This window comes from Miscanthus floridulus, chromosome 10 (genome assembly GCF_019320115.1).
Source record: "Miscanthus floridulus cultivar M001 chromosome 10, ASM1932011v1, whole genome shotgun sequence".
Lineage (NCBI taxonomy): Eukaryota > Viridiplantae > Streptophyta > Magnoliopsida > Poales > Poaceae > Miscanthus > Miscanthus floridulus.
The window spans coordinates 138,520,770-138,538,653 of NC_089589.1; the positions used below are offsets into that span (position 1 = coordinate 138,520,770).

At 43.1% G+C, this 17,884-nt stretch overlaps 2 protein-coding genes across 2 annotated transcripts; both read right to left on the reverse strand.

Moving 5' to 3' along the window:
• Positions 1-3,109: 3,109 nt before the first annotated feature.
• Positions 3,110-9,754, reverse strand: LOC136485834 (probable disease resistance protein RXW24L). Its single transcript, XM_066482656.1, has 3 exons — positions 8,734-9,754; positions 6,187-6,465; positions 3,110-5,761 (listed from the first exon to the last, which is right to left on the reverse strand). The coding sequence occupies exons 1-3, from the start codon at positions 9,475-9,477 to the stop codon at positions 4,241-4,243; spliced, it is 2,544 nt and encodes an 847-aa protein (XP_066338753.1). The 5' UTR covers positions 9,478-9,754; the 3' UTR covers positions 3,110-4,240.
• Positions 3,282-3,944, reverse strand: LOC136489790 (putative disease resistance RPP13-like protein 1). Its single transcript, XM_066486336.1, has one exon. It carries the CDS (start codon positions 3,942-3,944, stop codon positions 3,282-3,284), a length of 663 nt encoding a protein of 220 aa, XP_066342433.1.
• Positions 9,755-17,884: the final 8,130 nt, after the last annotated feature.

Below are 17,884 nucleotides of genomic sequence, written 5' to 3' on the forward strand. Positions count from 1 at the left end.
CTGAATTGTTGTGAGAGAAAAACACTGTTTCAGCTGGAAAAAGAAGCCAAACAAGCCATTTTTAAGACAAGCCGAACAAGCCATTTAATTTGGAGACGGGAGTGGTGAACATAGCATCGGATCTTCATCGCATTGAGAATGAAGACCCTTTGTTGTCTTTGGCTGCTCTAAGCACCGTCTGTTCCTCTTTATCCCCACCCATGTAGATGATCTCCAGCTCCTTGAGCTTTTGTTGATGCGTCGAACACAAGGCAGACAAAGAGCTTGTTCACGAGCAAGCTGATGATGGATGACTGTTAAGCACCAGGCCATCGCTCCAATCTTCAAATGTTCGCCTGCTTCGCTCTTGGGCTCTCTGCAGCATTTCAACCAGTGAAGGTGCGAACGCGGCACAGGCTCAATAATTCATACTGCACCTGTGTAGCTACAGCAGTCCTAGCTACAGAGGAAGCGAAAAGCAGTGAGCAGGACACACGTACGGCTAGCTATATTCTTGGATTGAATAAACCCTCGCCCACTTTTTTTATCATGGGGCTGCTGTTTTCTTCTTGCCATTGCAATTTTCCAAAATGCTGATCTCTCTCCCAATCTCATCGTAGCGCGTTTCTTGAGTTATCTCTGCATGATGTATATACCTGCTGTCAAAATTTATTTTCTACGGATCGGAGACTAGGATTAATAATTAGCTACATGTGTTGCATTTGTTGTGAAGGACAGAAATTGAAGACTGCCATTATATATATCAGCTTGGACGTACGAGCAAGCAAAGTTGTTGACCTGCTGTGGTCGTCTGCAGGGGCTGCTCCAAACGTACAGCATGCATGTGACGCCCATCCTGTCCAGTCCCCACCATCGCACTACTGGTTGGCAGCCACATGCCAGAATTCAGTGTCAGTAGTAGTCGCCGTGTTCGGCTGGGGCTGGCTGGCTGGGCTGGCCAGCCCCTCGCATAAACACTGTTTATATAAACTAGACAACAGTACTCCTCTCTTATATAAATAAATCAGCAACGATGCAAACCAGCGAATCAAACAGGCTGAGTATGAGCATGGAGGCGTGGACCGGGTTGTTCGTTTGGTCGTAAATGATAGTAATTTTCAGCTAGAACCGTATTTTTCTCTCATACTAAATCAATCAGCAGTACTTCTTTGTGAACCAACAACCAGCCAGCCCAGCCAACCAAACAGTGATTATTCATGGTCAGCCGCACGAAGAGGCCGGGTCCTCCGCCCATGCTTATTTGTCAATTCCCATCAACGCTCGTCTCGTCCTGCACTTACATGAAGTGCACGGTGGGTCACAGATAAAGGGTGTGTTTAGTTCCATCAAATTCCTAATTTTGACACTACGTAAAAAGAAGATTTTTCATCACATCAAATTTGTGGTATATGTATGGAGTACTAAATGTTGACAAAAACAAAAACTAATTGCACAGTTTGATTGTACTTTGCGAGACGAACATTTTGAGCCTAATTAATCATCGATTGGACAATTATTACCAAATAAAAGTAAAACATCACTGTAGCTACAATGTAGCTACAGGGAATCTGTCGCCACCAAATCTACCCAACTAAACGAGGGCAAAGATGGCAACGAGGACCCGTGATCCGATACCCGACGGGTATTTACTCTATTAGAGTCTAAATATGGACTAAACACACTACCCATAGGTACGTAAATGGACAAAACCCTTCACCTATCGGGTACGCGGGTATGGGTATGTTTCGGCAGTCCCCGTACCCGTTTACCCATGGATGAAAAATACCCGGCCCAAAAGTGAAGAAGCCCACCAGCCCATGTAAAACCCTAGGTTTGCCAACCCAATCCTAATTGCCATTTTCCCACGGTCCCACCCGCGTGACCCGCTTGGTCGCCTAGATTCCGAAGCCGCTAGATCTAGAGGTCCAAGCTGAAGTCGCCGGCGTGAAGGGACTTCGTGGAGGTCTTGGAGGACGGTGACCGCCTGATGCTGCTTCAACAGGAGGTAGGGTACTTGCAAGATGGCTATACTTTTCTTCAGTGTTGCAGTGCATCACTGGTTCTAGAGTCAACGAGTCCAATACTTCACTTAAAAGTTCCCGAAACTATGCCTATAATCAGTAACTTCTACATTAATCATGACTAATGTAAAGGAGAAACTAAATGAAAAGGAATCTTAATTTGCAGAAGATATTATTATATGCTATTATTTATCTAATTTTATGTGCTCTGGTTAATGGTGGTTGCTGTTGAATTGTTGATTTTCATGTGCGTGAATAAATTATTGGCGGGTACGGGTGACCCGGCGGATATGATTTACCCGGGCGGGTATGGATCTGGGGAAAATTCCCCACCCATGACGGGTATGTGTATTCTGGCGGTACCAAATTTTTATGACAGGAATGGATCTGAGGTGGCCATACCCGATGGGGATTTACCTATTGCCATCCTTAGTCACAGAGAGAGACTCATGTCCTTGTCCAATGCTGGGGATATATCTATGGTTCTTTTAGGGCGTGTTTGGTACCCTTCTCAGCCCAGCCAGACCAGCTCCAGGCAGCCAGGCTGCATTTGCCTAGCCCAGCATATGAGCGCGCCGTAGTTGGCGTGGTGGTACAGGACTCGGTTCCTCCTCTAAAGCGTAGTTCATATTGGATATTTGAACGGATGCATAGAGTATTAAATATAGACTAAAAATAACTAATTGCATATATTACGATTACTTTGTGAGACGAATTTTTTTAGCCTAATTAGTCAATAATTTGACAATATGATGCTACAATAACACATGAGCTAATGACGGATTAATTAGGATTACTAAATTCGTCTCACAGATTACTACGGACTTGTATAATTTGTTTTATTATTACTATCTGAACACTTTCACATGACGCCCCGATACGACACTCCAACATTTCATGGGCCTAGAATTAGCTAGGTAGACCAATAAGTAACCCACACTGAATAAAGCCGTACAAGCATGCAGGCAGGCACCGAGGTTCAGAAAAAAACGTATGCTGAGTTGGACGAAGCTCAAAAATAGGGCAAAAAAGAGCAGGGCGTATCGAACCAAATCAACAAGAATATACCAGATTTATGGTCATAAGAACAAATCTCATAAACAAACCAAACTGTGTCTTGCAAGAATTGACCAGAATGTATATGTTCTTTTGAATCACAATGTAGTTCACAAGCTCTACAGTCTACGATGAGCTTTACTCACTCAACAATTGGGAACACATGAGTACAGCATTATCTCTCGCGCTCATGGATCACAGTAAACAAACTATATTTGCACGCCATTAATTGTCCTTACGAAATGTGTTGCTTAGGAATGTGCTGGATCTTATCCCAATTTGGGTGTCCCTCTTCTTTGCAGGTTCTACTGAGCACGGGGCACCATTGGATATATGAATCCTCTTAAGAGCCTGCTGGGGCAGCGTCGGAAGAAGCTCTATCTTATCGCACTTCCAAATCCACAGTAACTGGAGCGACACGAGGCACTCCATATTTTCCGGCAACCAGTCCCAGTCACAAAACGCAATGTGAAGCTCACGCAGACCAATGAAGAGTTCACTATCTTCAGGAATAGCTGCCAGCTGGCTGCACTTGTAGAGTTCAAGTTTGTGCAGGTGCTTTGGGGCATCTGGATGGTGGCCACTCAACACCCAGCTAGGATACCTTGAACCGTTGTAGAACAAGATTATGAGCTCTTGAAGATCCTTTGGGGGACAAAGGCCCTCAAGTACCTCTGCTTCCACGTCTGGACCAAAACTCTTATGCAAGTGGAACATCAGTTTCAGTTCTCTGAGTCGCTTCTTGTTGCATAGGTGGGCTTCAAGAGGTTCCTCTTTGCCTCCGACAACCTCAAGCCCCCCTATAATTAGAGAGCCTCGAAGTTTGTTCAGATGCATCAGCTGCTTCAACTCATACCCTTGTGCCTCCTTCACTAAGAAGCTTCTCATTGTCTGGAGTGACGTCAGCCTTCCAATGTTGGGGAAAGAAAGCGGAGCTGAGATGTGCCGCAAATAGATTAGATTAGTCATATCTTCAGGACAGGATGCTTCTGCACATGGAATATCTATGATCTGGATATGGTAAAGCTTGCTAAATGTGCTTGGCAAAATCAGACCGTACAAGCCATGACGAAAATTGAAACCAAGATAACGTAGATGCTTCATATGATCAATAGATGCTGGGACTGCCAACTCTTCTGTAAAAAAATTTAGTTCAATGACCAGCACCCGCAGTTTCGTCAGCCTCATGAACAATCGCCCAAGAATTTTTCTAAGTCGTGATTTGTTTTCATTTTTTTTTCTGGATACTTCTCATAAGGATCCTCATTAATGATCAAGGTGCGCAAATTTCCCAGATCCAGAATTTTCACATTGATCTCTGCTACATTTTTTGTCTCAATGAAAAGATGGTGGACCCCTCGTGGGATATCTACCGGTGAGCCATTCAAACCAATTCTAAAGAACTCACTTCTAGAAACCCTCTCTGCCAACTCGTGTAGCAGGTCATGAATTGTGATATCCACTGCCTCCTCGCCCAAAATGGTTCTTCGTCGTACTTGCAGAAATGAGAATGTCTGTAATTCATCAAAGTAGCTCTGTCCTATATCTTCCAGTTCCTCTGTATCGTTACTCCTGGTGTTTACAAACCCTTGTGCTATCCACAGGTCAACAATCTTATCCCGTTCTAATATATATGCTTTGGGGAAAATGCTGCAGTATGTAAAGCATCGCCTGATGTCAACACCAAGCTGCTGATAGCTCCACCACAGAGCTCCCATTGTTTCATCCAACACATCAAGGTTTGATGTTCTTTCCCAGAAATCAATTCTGCTTTCGCTCTTAAGCCGTGCTGCCACTGTTATTGCTGCAATGGGTGATCTACGAAGCTTTTTTGTAATTTTTCTCCCGATGGCTTTATATCTTTCATAATCATTCCTTGTGACTTGACTGTCTTCTAGGGCATAGTGCATGAACATTGAGAGGTACTGCTCCTCCTCTAAATCAGGTATTGGGATTTGCATTTTCTCCTGAGCACCTAAAGCTGCAGCTGCATCTGTTTTTTGAGCTGTCACCAGGATTCGGCTTCCACTCTGCCCAACAAGAAGCACATCAAGTAGAATCCGACGTTCCTTCATATTGTCACCGTTGACCCAGACATCATCCAGTACTAACAAGAAGCATTTGTCTTTCAGCTCTTTTTTCAACTCTGCTTTTAGACTTTCAAGATCATTGTCTTTAGAGGGCCGGCTCTGCGTGATCTGCTCAAGCATATCACGAAATATATTACCCACGCTGAATGCCTTCCCCACAAGAACGAACATGACAGGGTCGAAATGTTTTGCCTTCTTCTCATAGTCACAAACATATTGTGCCAGGGTACTCTTCCCAGAACCTGTAATGCCATATATGCCAATCACAGAGTAAGGTTTACTGGTGCTGGAGCTTGCTGCATAGGTATCTGGTCCCTCACGAAGCATCCTAATTATATCCGCACGGTCCTTGTCTCGACCGAACATTTTCTGTTCAATGACTCTGTACAATTCGTCAATCCCTTTCTGCTTGCTGCTGCTTTCCTTGGCACTGTTCTTGACAGTGAAGCTGCTGCTTTCGTTGTCTGCATCCGTGGTGGTGCCACTGCTACTATTCGTATCATTCAACATATCTGATTTCTTCAAGGCAGTGAGAATATCTTCTATGTGTTTTATTGGATTCCTCAGACTTATTCTTTCAGTAATGGGCACTAATTCTGCTGCACTGCCATCCTCCTGCAAGAAGCAAGGTTCACATAATTATTATGACAGCCATGTATAGCCCCTTTTAAAAACATACTTCAATTCTATAACGTGCAAAATGAAATGTTAATAACGGCGGCTAATTTTTGTACAAAAAGGTATTTGTGTGGATCATATGATATGGAAAGAGTTAATTTAATAGCACTTGTCTATCAACCCTATGGACTAGCTGTCTTATGTGTGATCATGTGATGAAAAAATTGGTTTGAGATGAAATTGAAACTGTAAAGTGATTTGTATTATGGTATAGGTTGATATGCATGTGTTGCTTATTTATGCTTTGTGATAGCATGGTGATTTGGAATTTTTGCATGACAAGCTTGTGTGAGGTGTTGTGCGGATTGACTTGGGTGAAATAAATTTACAAGCATAAGCAATGTAATATAGAAAAAACTAACGGTGCTGGAGCTTGGTGCGTTGGTATCTGGTCCTTCACGAAGCATCCTACATATATGGGCACGGTCCTTGTCTCGACCGAAGACTTTCTGTTCAATGACTCTGTACAATTCGTCAATCTCTTTCTGCTTTCTTCTGCTTTCCTTGGCACTGTTTTTGGAGGTGCTGCTGCTATTCTGATTCAAGAGATCTGATTTCTTCGAGGAAGTGAGAATATCTTCTATGCCCTGTATTTGTTTCCTTAGTCTGATTCTTCCAGTAATAGGCACATTGCCATCCTTCTGCAAGAAGGAAGTTTCAAACAATTATCTTAGCCACATATTCTTGCGACATATAAATACTTTCAACACGTCATTCTATACGTGCGAAATAAAAGTGTAAAAGTGGATGCAAATTAATATATAAATAAAACAAGTATTCAGATTCATCTTATTATAATGGGAATTTTTATTTAATAGCACTAGGCCAACAACCATGCATCTGCAATTGCAAGTAAGTCTTCGAGTGTATTGACTGCTTTTGACTGGAACTATATATCACGATACATTAGTTGTTCCTGTCCCATGTGTATGTATATTTTGAACAAAAGATACGCATCATTCTAGTTATCCAATAATCTTGAAATGACTCATGTAGCTACATTAGGTGTTACTCCTAACTAATTACTAGTGCATCAAGCTGTGCGCTTGTACTACACACTAGGATCATCAATCAAAGATACAAATATTAGAAGTTTGTTACTAACACAATATGCATGTATATTCTTTTCAATCTCTAACCGGTCATAAGACATAAACATTAGAAGCTTCATACAATTATCTATATGGAGGTATAAATATAATTAGCTACCAACTATGTATTGTATGTTTCTCCATTTATATATCCATATTTTTTTTCTCTCCCTCTACTTGGCACCTTCAGGTTTCTTCAATATCCATTGAGTTAAAACCTTACTTTAAATTATATGGTTCGTCTAGTTGCGACATAATGATTTTGGCTTTTAAATTTTGTTCTTATTAATTGCTACGTCAAGTGGAAACTCTTGTGTATTACTACACCATGTATTGGAAACTCTAACACACACACACAATAGGCATTGGTAATTTAGATGTATATTCGATGGGGTATTCGTTTTACTTTATTATAATGTGGCAAAGTGTAAATTTTGAAGCAATTGAAGAGATTACTTATATTATGTATCATAATGTGGCATGGTGGGTATACCTACAATGCCATATTTTGATACATAACATAGGGTTTAGGGTTTAGGTGGTATGGTTATTTTATAGTATAGTTTGTTATGGCAAAGCTAGGTAATTTGGATACGTTTATGTGTAATTTATGTTGTTTTTCAAACAAGAAGAGATATACATTATTTATTTTAGAAAACATAATAGATGCGATGACTCTTATTATCAACGACGAGTAGTGTCCACTGAATTGATGGCGGAACCTTTCTTAGTGAGAATTTCTAGGATTTATATTTTTTCCTAGATTGTACCATGCAAATTAATGTGTAACCTCCACTGGGGCCTCCATTTAGTAGTATTAAGATTGTACCCAAAGATGTGCATCAGCTCAACCACCTAATTAGTTTCTTTCCAGTGCAGATTGGTTGTCCTAATTAATGCAGTTTTAATCCAGAGTATTTTATCATGCCTGTCTTTGTGGTATCCTTGTTATCTTTTGTTCAATTCTTTACAGATGCTTCTCCATCAACTTGTATGTATCATGGATAAATCTGGTGTATATATGCATCACTTGATGCATAATCACTTCTATAAGATCGAAACAAAAAAGGAAAAAATAAATTAAACTTCATCCAACAAATAAGTATGTTGAGTTTTATCCACTATATAGCGAAGAATAGCAAAAATTATGACACCAAATAAGTAGACTATGAAAATATATTTCTTAATGTATCTAGTGACATTAATTTAATGTCATAAATATTTATGTTATTTTTTCTGTAAATTTAGTTTAACTTAAAATAATTTGACTTAGGACAACTCTACAAAGTTGTTTTATTTTGGGATAAAGTGAGTGATATTCCGAGACAATTGAAGACGGAAACACCACCAACATGTGTATAACCTTTTCTAAGCGTGTGTTGGGACTCGGTCAATATAATGGGTAATAACTACGCTCTGAATAATATTCCTATATACTATAGTAACATGGAAAAGGAGCACTTCCGAGGAACATGACTGCCCACAACGTGAGTGATGCTGAAACAGCTCGTGAAATAGTTTTTTATTCGTTTCAGCACCGATGCTTCTACATGCCTCGATGCTTGAGTTTTCTGGCTCTAGCACCGCCCCTGCAATGTGTTGCATCCATGCTGAATTCTTCTCTCTCTTCGTTTCGACATTCTCTCTCCTTGTTTCAGCATCGATATTTGATACACCGTGGGCAAGAGTGACGTATTTTGCAGAACATATGTGAAGAAGAGAGAGGATAAATACCAGCAAGATCATATAGTGTTTGCACTGCTGCTATAGGAAAATAGCTACAATGCTAGGAGAGCTGAGTTGAATTCATCATGTTACCTGCAGATCACTTTTGATGCCAACTTGTTCATATGGCCAGTCCCGGAAACGCCGGGCTTCTGCAATCCGCTGAGCGGACCAGCTGAATACGGACCGACAGCAGCTCGTGAGGTGGCTGCACCAACCGCAGAGCCTCTGGACCCCGACGGTGGATGTTGCTTGGGAAACTGGTAGAACGCCCTCACCTGAACTCCAACCTCCGAAAAATTGCCCCAGCTTCTGTTTCATGCTATGCACCAATTGCAGTAGAGGAGCTGGGGTGATGTCTATGCAGTAGAAGGCGATGCAAGCACCAGAAGCGTGGAGAACTCGCTGCACCGAGGCCCAGCTCCCTCTGCCGAGGGCGACAATATTGGATGCGCCAGCAGCCTGGATGAGTCGCTGCACCCATCTCCCGTCGTCCCCACCAGTCAGTTCCTTCTCGATACGGTGGTAATCGACAAGGTCCAGGATGTCTTCCGCTTGGCACAAGGCAGACTTGAGACGTGTGTCCAGCTTGTCGAGTCTCTGCAGATGAGATCTAGACCTCTTGTACCTCATCACCATCCTCTGCTCCTCGACGTCTCTCAGAGTCTCCCTGAGAGCTGGGACAGTGACGTCCTCCAACTTGTCGAGCTCTTTGGATGCGTCAAAAATGAGGTAGGCAGAGAGTTTGTTCAAGATCATGCTGATGATGGGTGAGAACAGCCAACCCAATACGGTGACTGTCCAGCCCCTCGCAGCGATGCTCCAGGGACTTGCCATGGATCAGGATGCTGTGCTCTCTTTCTCTCTTGGATCTAGCTAGGACGTACAGGGGGAAAGCAAAGGCGCAAGGGAGAAGATGGATGGTGAGTCGGTCGTGAATGGGCAAAACCTAGCTAAAAACTACAATCAATACACGTCGGTATATCTATCTACAACGATGGCAGATTCGCAATCCCCCATGGCCATAGACGAGACCACCGGAGCGAAAGGAGGAGGGGAGGGGCCGGGTGAGGGCCGGTGGGCGGAGAGGTGGTGGGGTGGAAACACTAGTGGGATCTGATCGGAGCAAGAACTAGGGTTCAGAGAAAAAGCTCCCTACTCCTCCTCCACTTGAAAAGGATAGGAAGGAGAGAAAAAAACACTAGTGCAGGGATCTGACTGGTACCGAGGACGACGCGCCATTATTCCTTTCAGCATAGCTACCCCCAACCACGCACGTCATGAGACACACGGCTCTGCCTGCCACTTATTGCCGGGCCCAATGCAATGATATACGTGTCACACACACCACACAACGTGAGCATAGGATGCGTAGATAGTGGTGTTGTTAGCTATAGTAGACTTCGTTTTGTTCCTGGCCGGTCACAACTCGAGATGATCTACTAGTAGTCTGTAGGTTGCGTAATGCAAACGGAGATCATCTCTGTCCCGGCCATCGTAGCATTCGATCATGAGGTATCTCGCTCTACGTACTTGCTCTCAAATTTTTCTGTGGTTAGTGGTATTATTATTAATTATTATTAAATCAACAATAATTACTAACGTTGTTTCTAATTTTAATTTGTTGTGAAGGAGAAAATTTACCGCTACCATTATTAGACTACGTACCTTGACCCACATGTAAGTGCAAGGACCAAGGCCTTGTTTAGATCACCTCCAAATTCCAAGTTTTTTCACTCTCTCTCCATCACATCAATTTTTGGACGCATGTATGGAGCATTAAATGTAGATAAAAAAATTAACTAATTGCACAGTTTGGTTGTAAATCACGAGACGAATCTTTTGAGCCTAGTTAGTCCATGATCAGACAAAGTTTGTCAAATACAAACGAAACGTGATACAGTGTCCAGATTGCAAAAAATTACAATCTTAACAAGGCCCAAGTAAAAAAAGTTTCTGTTGCTTTCGTCTACAGGAGCTGCCTGCTATGCTGACCAGCCGGGCAATCATCACTCATCAGCTACAGGATCGGCAGGCCCACCATATCCTCTCCGTCCCCGGCCCCGCTTGCATGCTTTGCTTTGTCGATGGCCAGAGAGAGAGACGCAATAATAATGCTGGCCGGCAGATATGGTTCTAGGACAGGTCCGGCCGGGTCGTTCACATGGGCACTTTCTACGTTGGTTTCAGCGGATGACCCTACGTGGTAGTACAATGATATACGCTCTCTGCCCCTTTTTAACTATGGTTTTGACTTCCCAAAAAAAGTTAAACGTACTCAACTTTAACTAAATATATATAAAAAAAATCAATATTTATAATATAAAATTAGTATAATTAGATAGACTAGTCTATCAACACATGCTCTCACACAGGCTAAAATCTTATAAGATATATAAACATTAGTTATTGTTTAATGTCTCTGGATAATAAAATTACTTGTATTAAATTATACTTTTTTCCTCTTTGTTCATTTTCTAACTCAATAGGCATAACAAATACTTTGTACTGTCTATTTATTTGTGATATCATTTGTTGATCTATTTGCTTTTCATCTATATTTTATGATATCATGAATCTAAATTTTGATTTTCAATTCTTCCTTATTGATTGCTCCATAAGGACTTTTGGTCGTAGCCTGCACTCTTAAGTACTAGGATGGCTTGAGCAATCACTTCAAACCTATACCTAGACCTTGATGTTTGGAGAAACGCCATTACTATTCGTCTATTTTGAAGCATGTCATTACAATTTTTCGTTTCCCGCAAATATGCCACAGAATACGTATGGAAACGGCGTGGCCCAGCTGCAGACATATACGAAGACGTACGACCTCTCTCCCCTGTCACTGACACGCGGGCCCCACATGCCATCTTCTTCTTCCTTCCCTCCTCAGCTTCTCTTGCTGAGCACGTCGATGGCCATGGCGATGGCGAGAAGCAGCAGCAGCAAGTGCATCACTTGATGCATAATCACTTCTATAAGATCGAAACAAAAAAGGAAAAAATAAATTAAACTTCATCCAACAAATAAGTATGTTGAGTTTTATCCACTATATAGCGAAGAATAGCAAAAATTATGACACCAAATAAGTAGACTATGAAAATATATTTCTTAATGTATCTAGTGACATTAATTTAATGTCATAAATATTTATGTTATTTTTTCTGTAAATTTAGTTTAACTTAAAATAATTTGACTTAGGACAACTCTACAAAGTTGTTTTATTTTGGGATAAAGTGAGTGATATTCCGAGACAATTGAAGACGGAAACACCACCAACATGTGTATAACCTTTTCTAAGCGTGTGTTGGGACTCGGTCAATATAATGGGTAATAACTACGCTCTGAATAATATTCCTATATACTATAGTAACATGGAAAAGGAGCACTTCCGAGGAACATGACTGCCCACAACGTGAGTGATGCTGAAACAGCTCGTGAAATAGTTTTTTATTCGTTTCAGCACCGATGCTTCTACATGCCTCGATGCTTGAGTTTTCTGGCTCTAGCACCGCCCCTGCAATGTGTTGCATCCATGCTGAATTCTTCTCTCTCTTCGTTTCGACATTCTCTCTCCTTGTTTCAGCATCGATATTTGATACACCGTGGGCAAGAGTGACGTATTTTGCAGAACATATGTGAAGAAGAGAGAGGATAAATACCAGCAAGATCATATAGTGTTTGCACTGCTGCTATAGGAAAATAGCTACAATGCTAGGAGAGCTGAGTTGAATTCATCATGTTACCTGCAGATCACTTTTGATGCCAACTTGTTCATATGGCCAGTCCCGGAAACGCCGGGCTTCTGCAATCCGCTGAGCGGACCAGCTGAATACGGACCGACAGCAGCTCGTGAGGTGGCTGCACCAACCGCAGAGCCTCTGGACCCCGACGGTGGATGTTGCTTGGGAAACTGGTAGAACGCCCTCACCTGAACTCCAACCTCCGAAAAATTGCCCCAGCTTCTGTTTCATGCTATGCACCAATTGCAGTAGAGGAGCTGGGGTGATGTCTATGCAGTAGAAGGCGATGCAAGCACCAGAAGCGTGGAGAACTCGCTGCACCGAGGCCCAGCTCCCTCTGCCGAGGGCGACAATATTGGATGCGCCAGCAGCCTGGATGAGTCGCTGCACCCATCTCCCGTCGTCCCCACCAGTCAGTTCCTTCTCGATACGGTGGTAATCGACAAGGTCCAGGATGTCTTCCGCTTGGCACAAGGCAGACTTGAGACGTGTGTCCAGCTTGTCGAGTCTCTGCAGATGAGATCTAGACCTCTTGTACCTCATCACCATCCTCTGCTCCTCGACGTCTCTCAGAGTCTCCCTGAGAGCTGGGACAGTGACGTCCTCCAACTTGTCGAGCTCTTTGGATGCGTCAAAAATGAGGTAGGCAGAGAGTTTGTTCAAGATCATGCTGATGATGGGTGAGAACAGCCAACCCAATACGGTGACTGTCCAGCCCCTCGCAGCGATGCTCCAGGGACTTGCCATGGATCAGGATGCTGTGCTCTCTTTCTCTCTTGGATCTAGCTAGGACGTACAGGGGGAAAGCAAAGGCGCAAGGGAGAAGATGGATGGTGAGTCGGTCGTGAATGGGCAAAACCTAGCTAAAAACTACAATCAATACACGTCGGTATATCTATCTACAACGATGGCAGATTCGCAATCCCCCATGGCCATAGACGAGACCACCGGAGCGAAAGGAGGAGGGGAGGGGCCGGGTGAGGGCCGGTGGGCGGAGAGGTGGTGGGGTGGAAACACTAGTGGGATCTGATCGGAGCAAGAACTAGGGTTCAGAGAAAAAGCTCCCTACTCCTCCTCCACTTGAAAAGGATAGGAAGGAGAGAAAAAAACACTAGTGCAGGGATCTGACTGGTACCGAGGACGACGCGCCATTATTCCTTTCAGCATAGCTACCCCCAACCACGCACGTCATGAGACACACGGCTCTGCCTGCCACTTATTGCCGGGCCCAATGCAATGATATACGTGTCACACACACCACACAACGTGAGCATAGGATGCGTAGATAGTGGTGTTGTTAGCTATAGTAGACTTCGTTTTGTTCCTGGCCGGTCACAACTCGAGATGATCTACTAGTAGTCTGTAGGTTGCGTAATGCAAACGGAGATCATCTCTGTCCCGGCCATCGTAGCATTCGATCATGAGGTATCTCGCTCTACGTACTTGCTCTCAAATTTTTCTGTGGTTAGTGGTATTATTATTAATTATTATTAAATCAACAATAATTACTAACGTTGTTTCTAATTTTAATTTGTTGTGAAGGAGAAAATTTACCGCTACCATTATTAGACTACGTACCTTGACCCACATGTAAGTGCAAGGACCAAGGCCTTGTTTAGATCACCTCCAAATTCCAAGTTTTTTCACTCTCTCTCCATCACATCAATTTTTGGACGCATGTATGGAGCATTAAATGTAGATAAAAAAATTAACTAATTGCACAGTTTGGTTGTAAATCACGAGACGAATCTTTTGAGCCTAGTTAGTCCATGATCAGACAAAGTTTGTCAAATACAAACGAAACGTGATACAGTGTCCAGATTGCAAAAAATTACAATCTTAACAAGGCCCAAGTAAAAAAAGTTTCTGTTGCTTTCGTCTACAGGAGCTGCCTGCTATGCTGACCAGCCGGGCAATCATCACTCATCAGCTACAGGATCGGCAGGCCCACCATATCCTCTCCGTCCCCGGCCCCGCTTGCATGCTTTGCTTTGTCGATGGCCAGAGAGAGAGACGCAATAATAATGCTGGCCGGCAGATATGGTTCTAGGACAGGTCCGGCCGGGTCGTTCACATGGGCACTTTCTACGTTGGTTTCAGCGGATGACCCTACGTGGTAGTACAATGATATACGCTCTCTGCCCCTTTTTAACTATGGTTTTGACTTCCCAAAAAAAGTTAAACGTACTCAACTTTAACTAAATATATATAAAAAAAATCAATATTTATAATATAAAATTAGTATAATTAGATAGACTAGTCTATCAACACATGCTCTCACACAGGCTAAAATCTTATAAGATATATAAACATTAGTTATTGTTTAATGTCTCTGGATAATAAAATTACTTGTATTAAATTATACTTTTTTCCTCTTTGTTCATTTTCTAACTCAATAGGCATAACAAATACTTTGTACTGTCTATTTATTTGTGATATCATTTGTTGATCTATTTGCTTTTCATCTATATTTTATGATATCATGAATCTAAATTTTGATTTTCAATTCTTCCTTATTGATTGCTCCATAAGGACTTTTGGTCGTAGCCTGCACTCTTAAGTACTAGGATGGCTTGAGCAATCACTTCAAACCTATACCTAGACCTTGATGTTTGGAGAAACGCCATTACTATTCGTCTATTTTGAAGCATGTCATTACAATTTTTCGTTTCCCGCAAATATGCCACAGAATACGTATGGAAACGGCGTGGCCCAGCTGCAGACATATACGAAGACGTACGACCTCTCTCCCCTGTCACTGACACGCGGGCCCCACATGCCATCTTCTTCTTCCTTCCCTCCTCAGCTTCTCTTGCTGAGCACGTCGATGGCCATGGCGATGGCGAGAAGCAGCAGCAGCAAGCGGCCGAGCGGAGCTCGCGGCCTGGGCGGCTCGCGCCTCGATGCCGGTGCGCCGCTCCTGCTCGCGGGCGTCCATGGCGGCCGGCAACTCAAGTACAGTCGTCCATGGCGCCTGCTTGGCCTCACCCTCTACGGCTCCATCCTCTTCTGCTGCTCGCTACCGCTCCTGGGGTGGACACCGCGGCGTCAGCGTCCAACACCTCCGCGAGCTCCTTCCACCACGCGACCTCGCCTCGGCATCCGCAACCTCCTCCGCCTCCGAGGTCGAGCCCTTCCTCTTCCTCACCGAACAGCAGAACACGACCGCGGCCTCCTCCACTCCGTTCGCGGCCAGGAGCACCTCCTCGTCGCCTGTCCGCGCTTGGCACCGACCTCGTCGCCCTCTGCTCCAGCCGAACCGCACAGAGGCTGGACCACCTCCACGCCGGCCTTCTACTGCCCATGCAGCTCCAACCATCGTAGCAGCACCCCACCACCACCTCGCCGAAGGACAGCAGTTGCCGCCGGTGAGCTCCAGCACCCAAGCCTCCTCCTTTCTTTTCTCGTCGTCATTCATATCTGAGAGCCGGACGTCACTGCCGACTTCGCCGGACCCCCTCCGCTGCCGCCGGGGAGCCGACGACCCTGCTGTGCCGAACAACGGAGCCGGACGCCCGCTGCAGTAGCTCGCCCTCACGCTCGCGAGCCCGGCCGCGTGCTCCGTTAGCCGCCCAGTTCGCCCGCTCCGCACCGGCCGCGAGCTCCGTGCGCCGCGTCCTCCGCACGCCGCCCAGGCCGTGAGCTCCGCTCGGCCGCGTGCTTCTGCTGCTCGGCCGCGTGCTGCTGCTGCTTCTCGCCATCGCCATCGACGCGCTCAGCAAGGGAAGATGAGGAGAGAAGGAAGAAGAAGATGATATATGGGCCCCACGTGTCAGTGACAGAGGAGAGAGGTTGCGATGAAGTATACGTCTTCGTATACGCCTGCAGCTGGGCCCAGGCCGTGTCGATACGTATTCTGTGGCATATTTGTGGGAAACGAAAAATTATAATGGCATGCTTCAAAATAGGTGAATAGTAATAGTGTTTCTCCGAACATCGAAAATTATAATGGCATGAATCCAAATAACCCTAAAATTTAAGCCTTATAATGATAATTTGCACCAAAGGAGTGCCATAGAACAGGAAGATATAGCCACCTGTAGTCTGCACTATCCTCCCCATGTGTCGAGATGTTTGAATTTTGTTGTCAAAGAGTTATTTATGCAGTAACGGTTATACTATTAATAAGGATATGCCAAATGTTTTAGTTAAAATTTACAAATTATCTAAAGTAATAGCTTATATAAGTTATATGTCATGGTTATTAATAATTTTAAATAATTTGTTAGTATCATTAACGTAGGAAATATTTTTCATGATTGTTGGATCATAATATATATTTACTCTCATGTATATTTTTAGCAAACTTATCTCTCATTTATGCACATGATTTGACTTGCATGATGGCACAATATGTATCTTTATTTTATTCAAATTTTAATATATTGCCATTAATTTATAATGAAATTTTAATATATTGCCATTAATAGAAGTGGATCACGTAGAAACATATATATATGGTACTACATATTTATTTATAATAAATATATTGATAATTTCATGAAGAATTTATAGGATGTTTAGTTTTTTTAATAATGTAAGAAGGCGTAATTTAGATGTAAAATTAAGGAATCACATATATTATGTATCTAAATAGCATAAGTGAGTAATTTAAATAATGACTCATGTGTTACCTTATATTGATTTACACATTCATAGAGCAGTAATTATTTAGAAAATAGCATACATCCTATTCACTACCGGAAACAGAAAAATTGTCGAGTGCCTGAGAGTTTGCCGAGTGCATTCCATCGGGCACTCGGCAAACATCCACTTTACCGAGTGTATTTAGTGAAACACTCGGCAAACACATAGCACTCGGCAAAAGCAAACTTTGTCGAGTGCCTAATATAAAACACTCGGCAAAATACAAAAAAACTCTCGGCAACCACGGACACTCGGCAAAATGGGTCACGTGCGCTGGGCGTGCGGCGGCCATCTGACGGCCGTTGGGTGCGCCGCCCTGCCGTTAGAACTTTGCCGAGTGTCCGTTAGAGACACTCGGCAAAGACAAGGTATGCCGTGTGTTTTTTCTTGACACTCGGCAAATTAATAATTTTGCCGAGTGTTTTTTGTTTACACTCGGCAGAGTAATGTTGTTGCCGAGTGTTTTTTAGTGGCACTCGGCAAAATAATATAATTTTTCTCTCCTGCCCTCCAAACTTTTTCTACTGTCCACATACAACATGTGGTACTACATGTTAAAATTTGATATATTTCTCCTTCAGTTTGCTATATTTAATTAATTTATTGTATTTAGAGGAATTTTTTTGTTTAAGTCAAATTTGAACTGCAAGTGATACAAATAATGGAATAAATTGAGTGGAGAAATTATATTCATGTTATTGAGTCCATTTTGGGGCCTTACTCGGGAAATAAAAAGAATTTTCGAACATTTTATTCAGGAAACACGTCCACGAACGTGTGGCCGAATGATTTTTAAATTCTAAAAAAAGCAAACGAAGTCTAAAAATGACGAGATTTGTCAAGATCTCCTG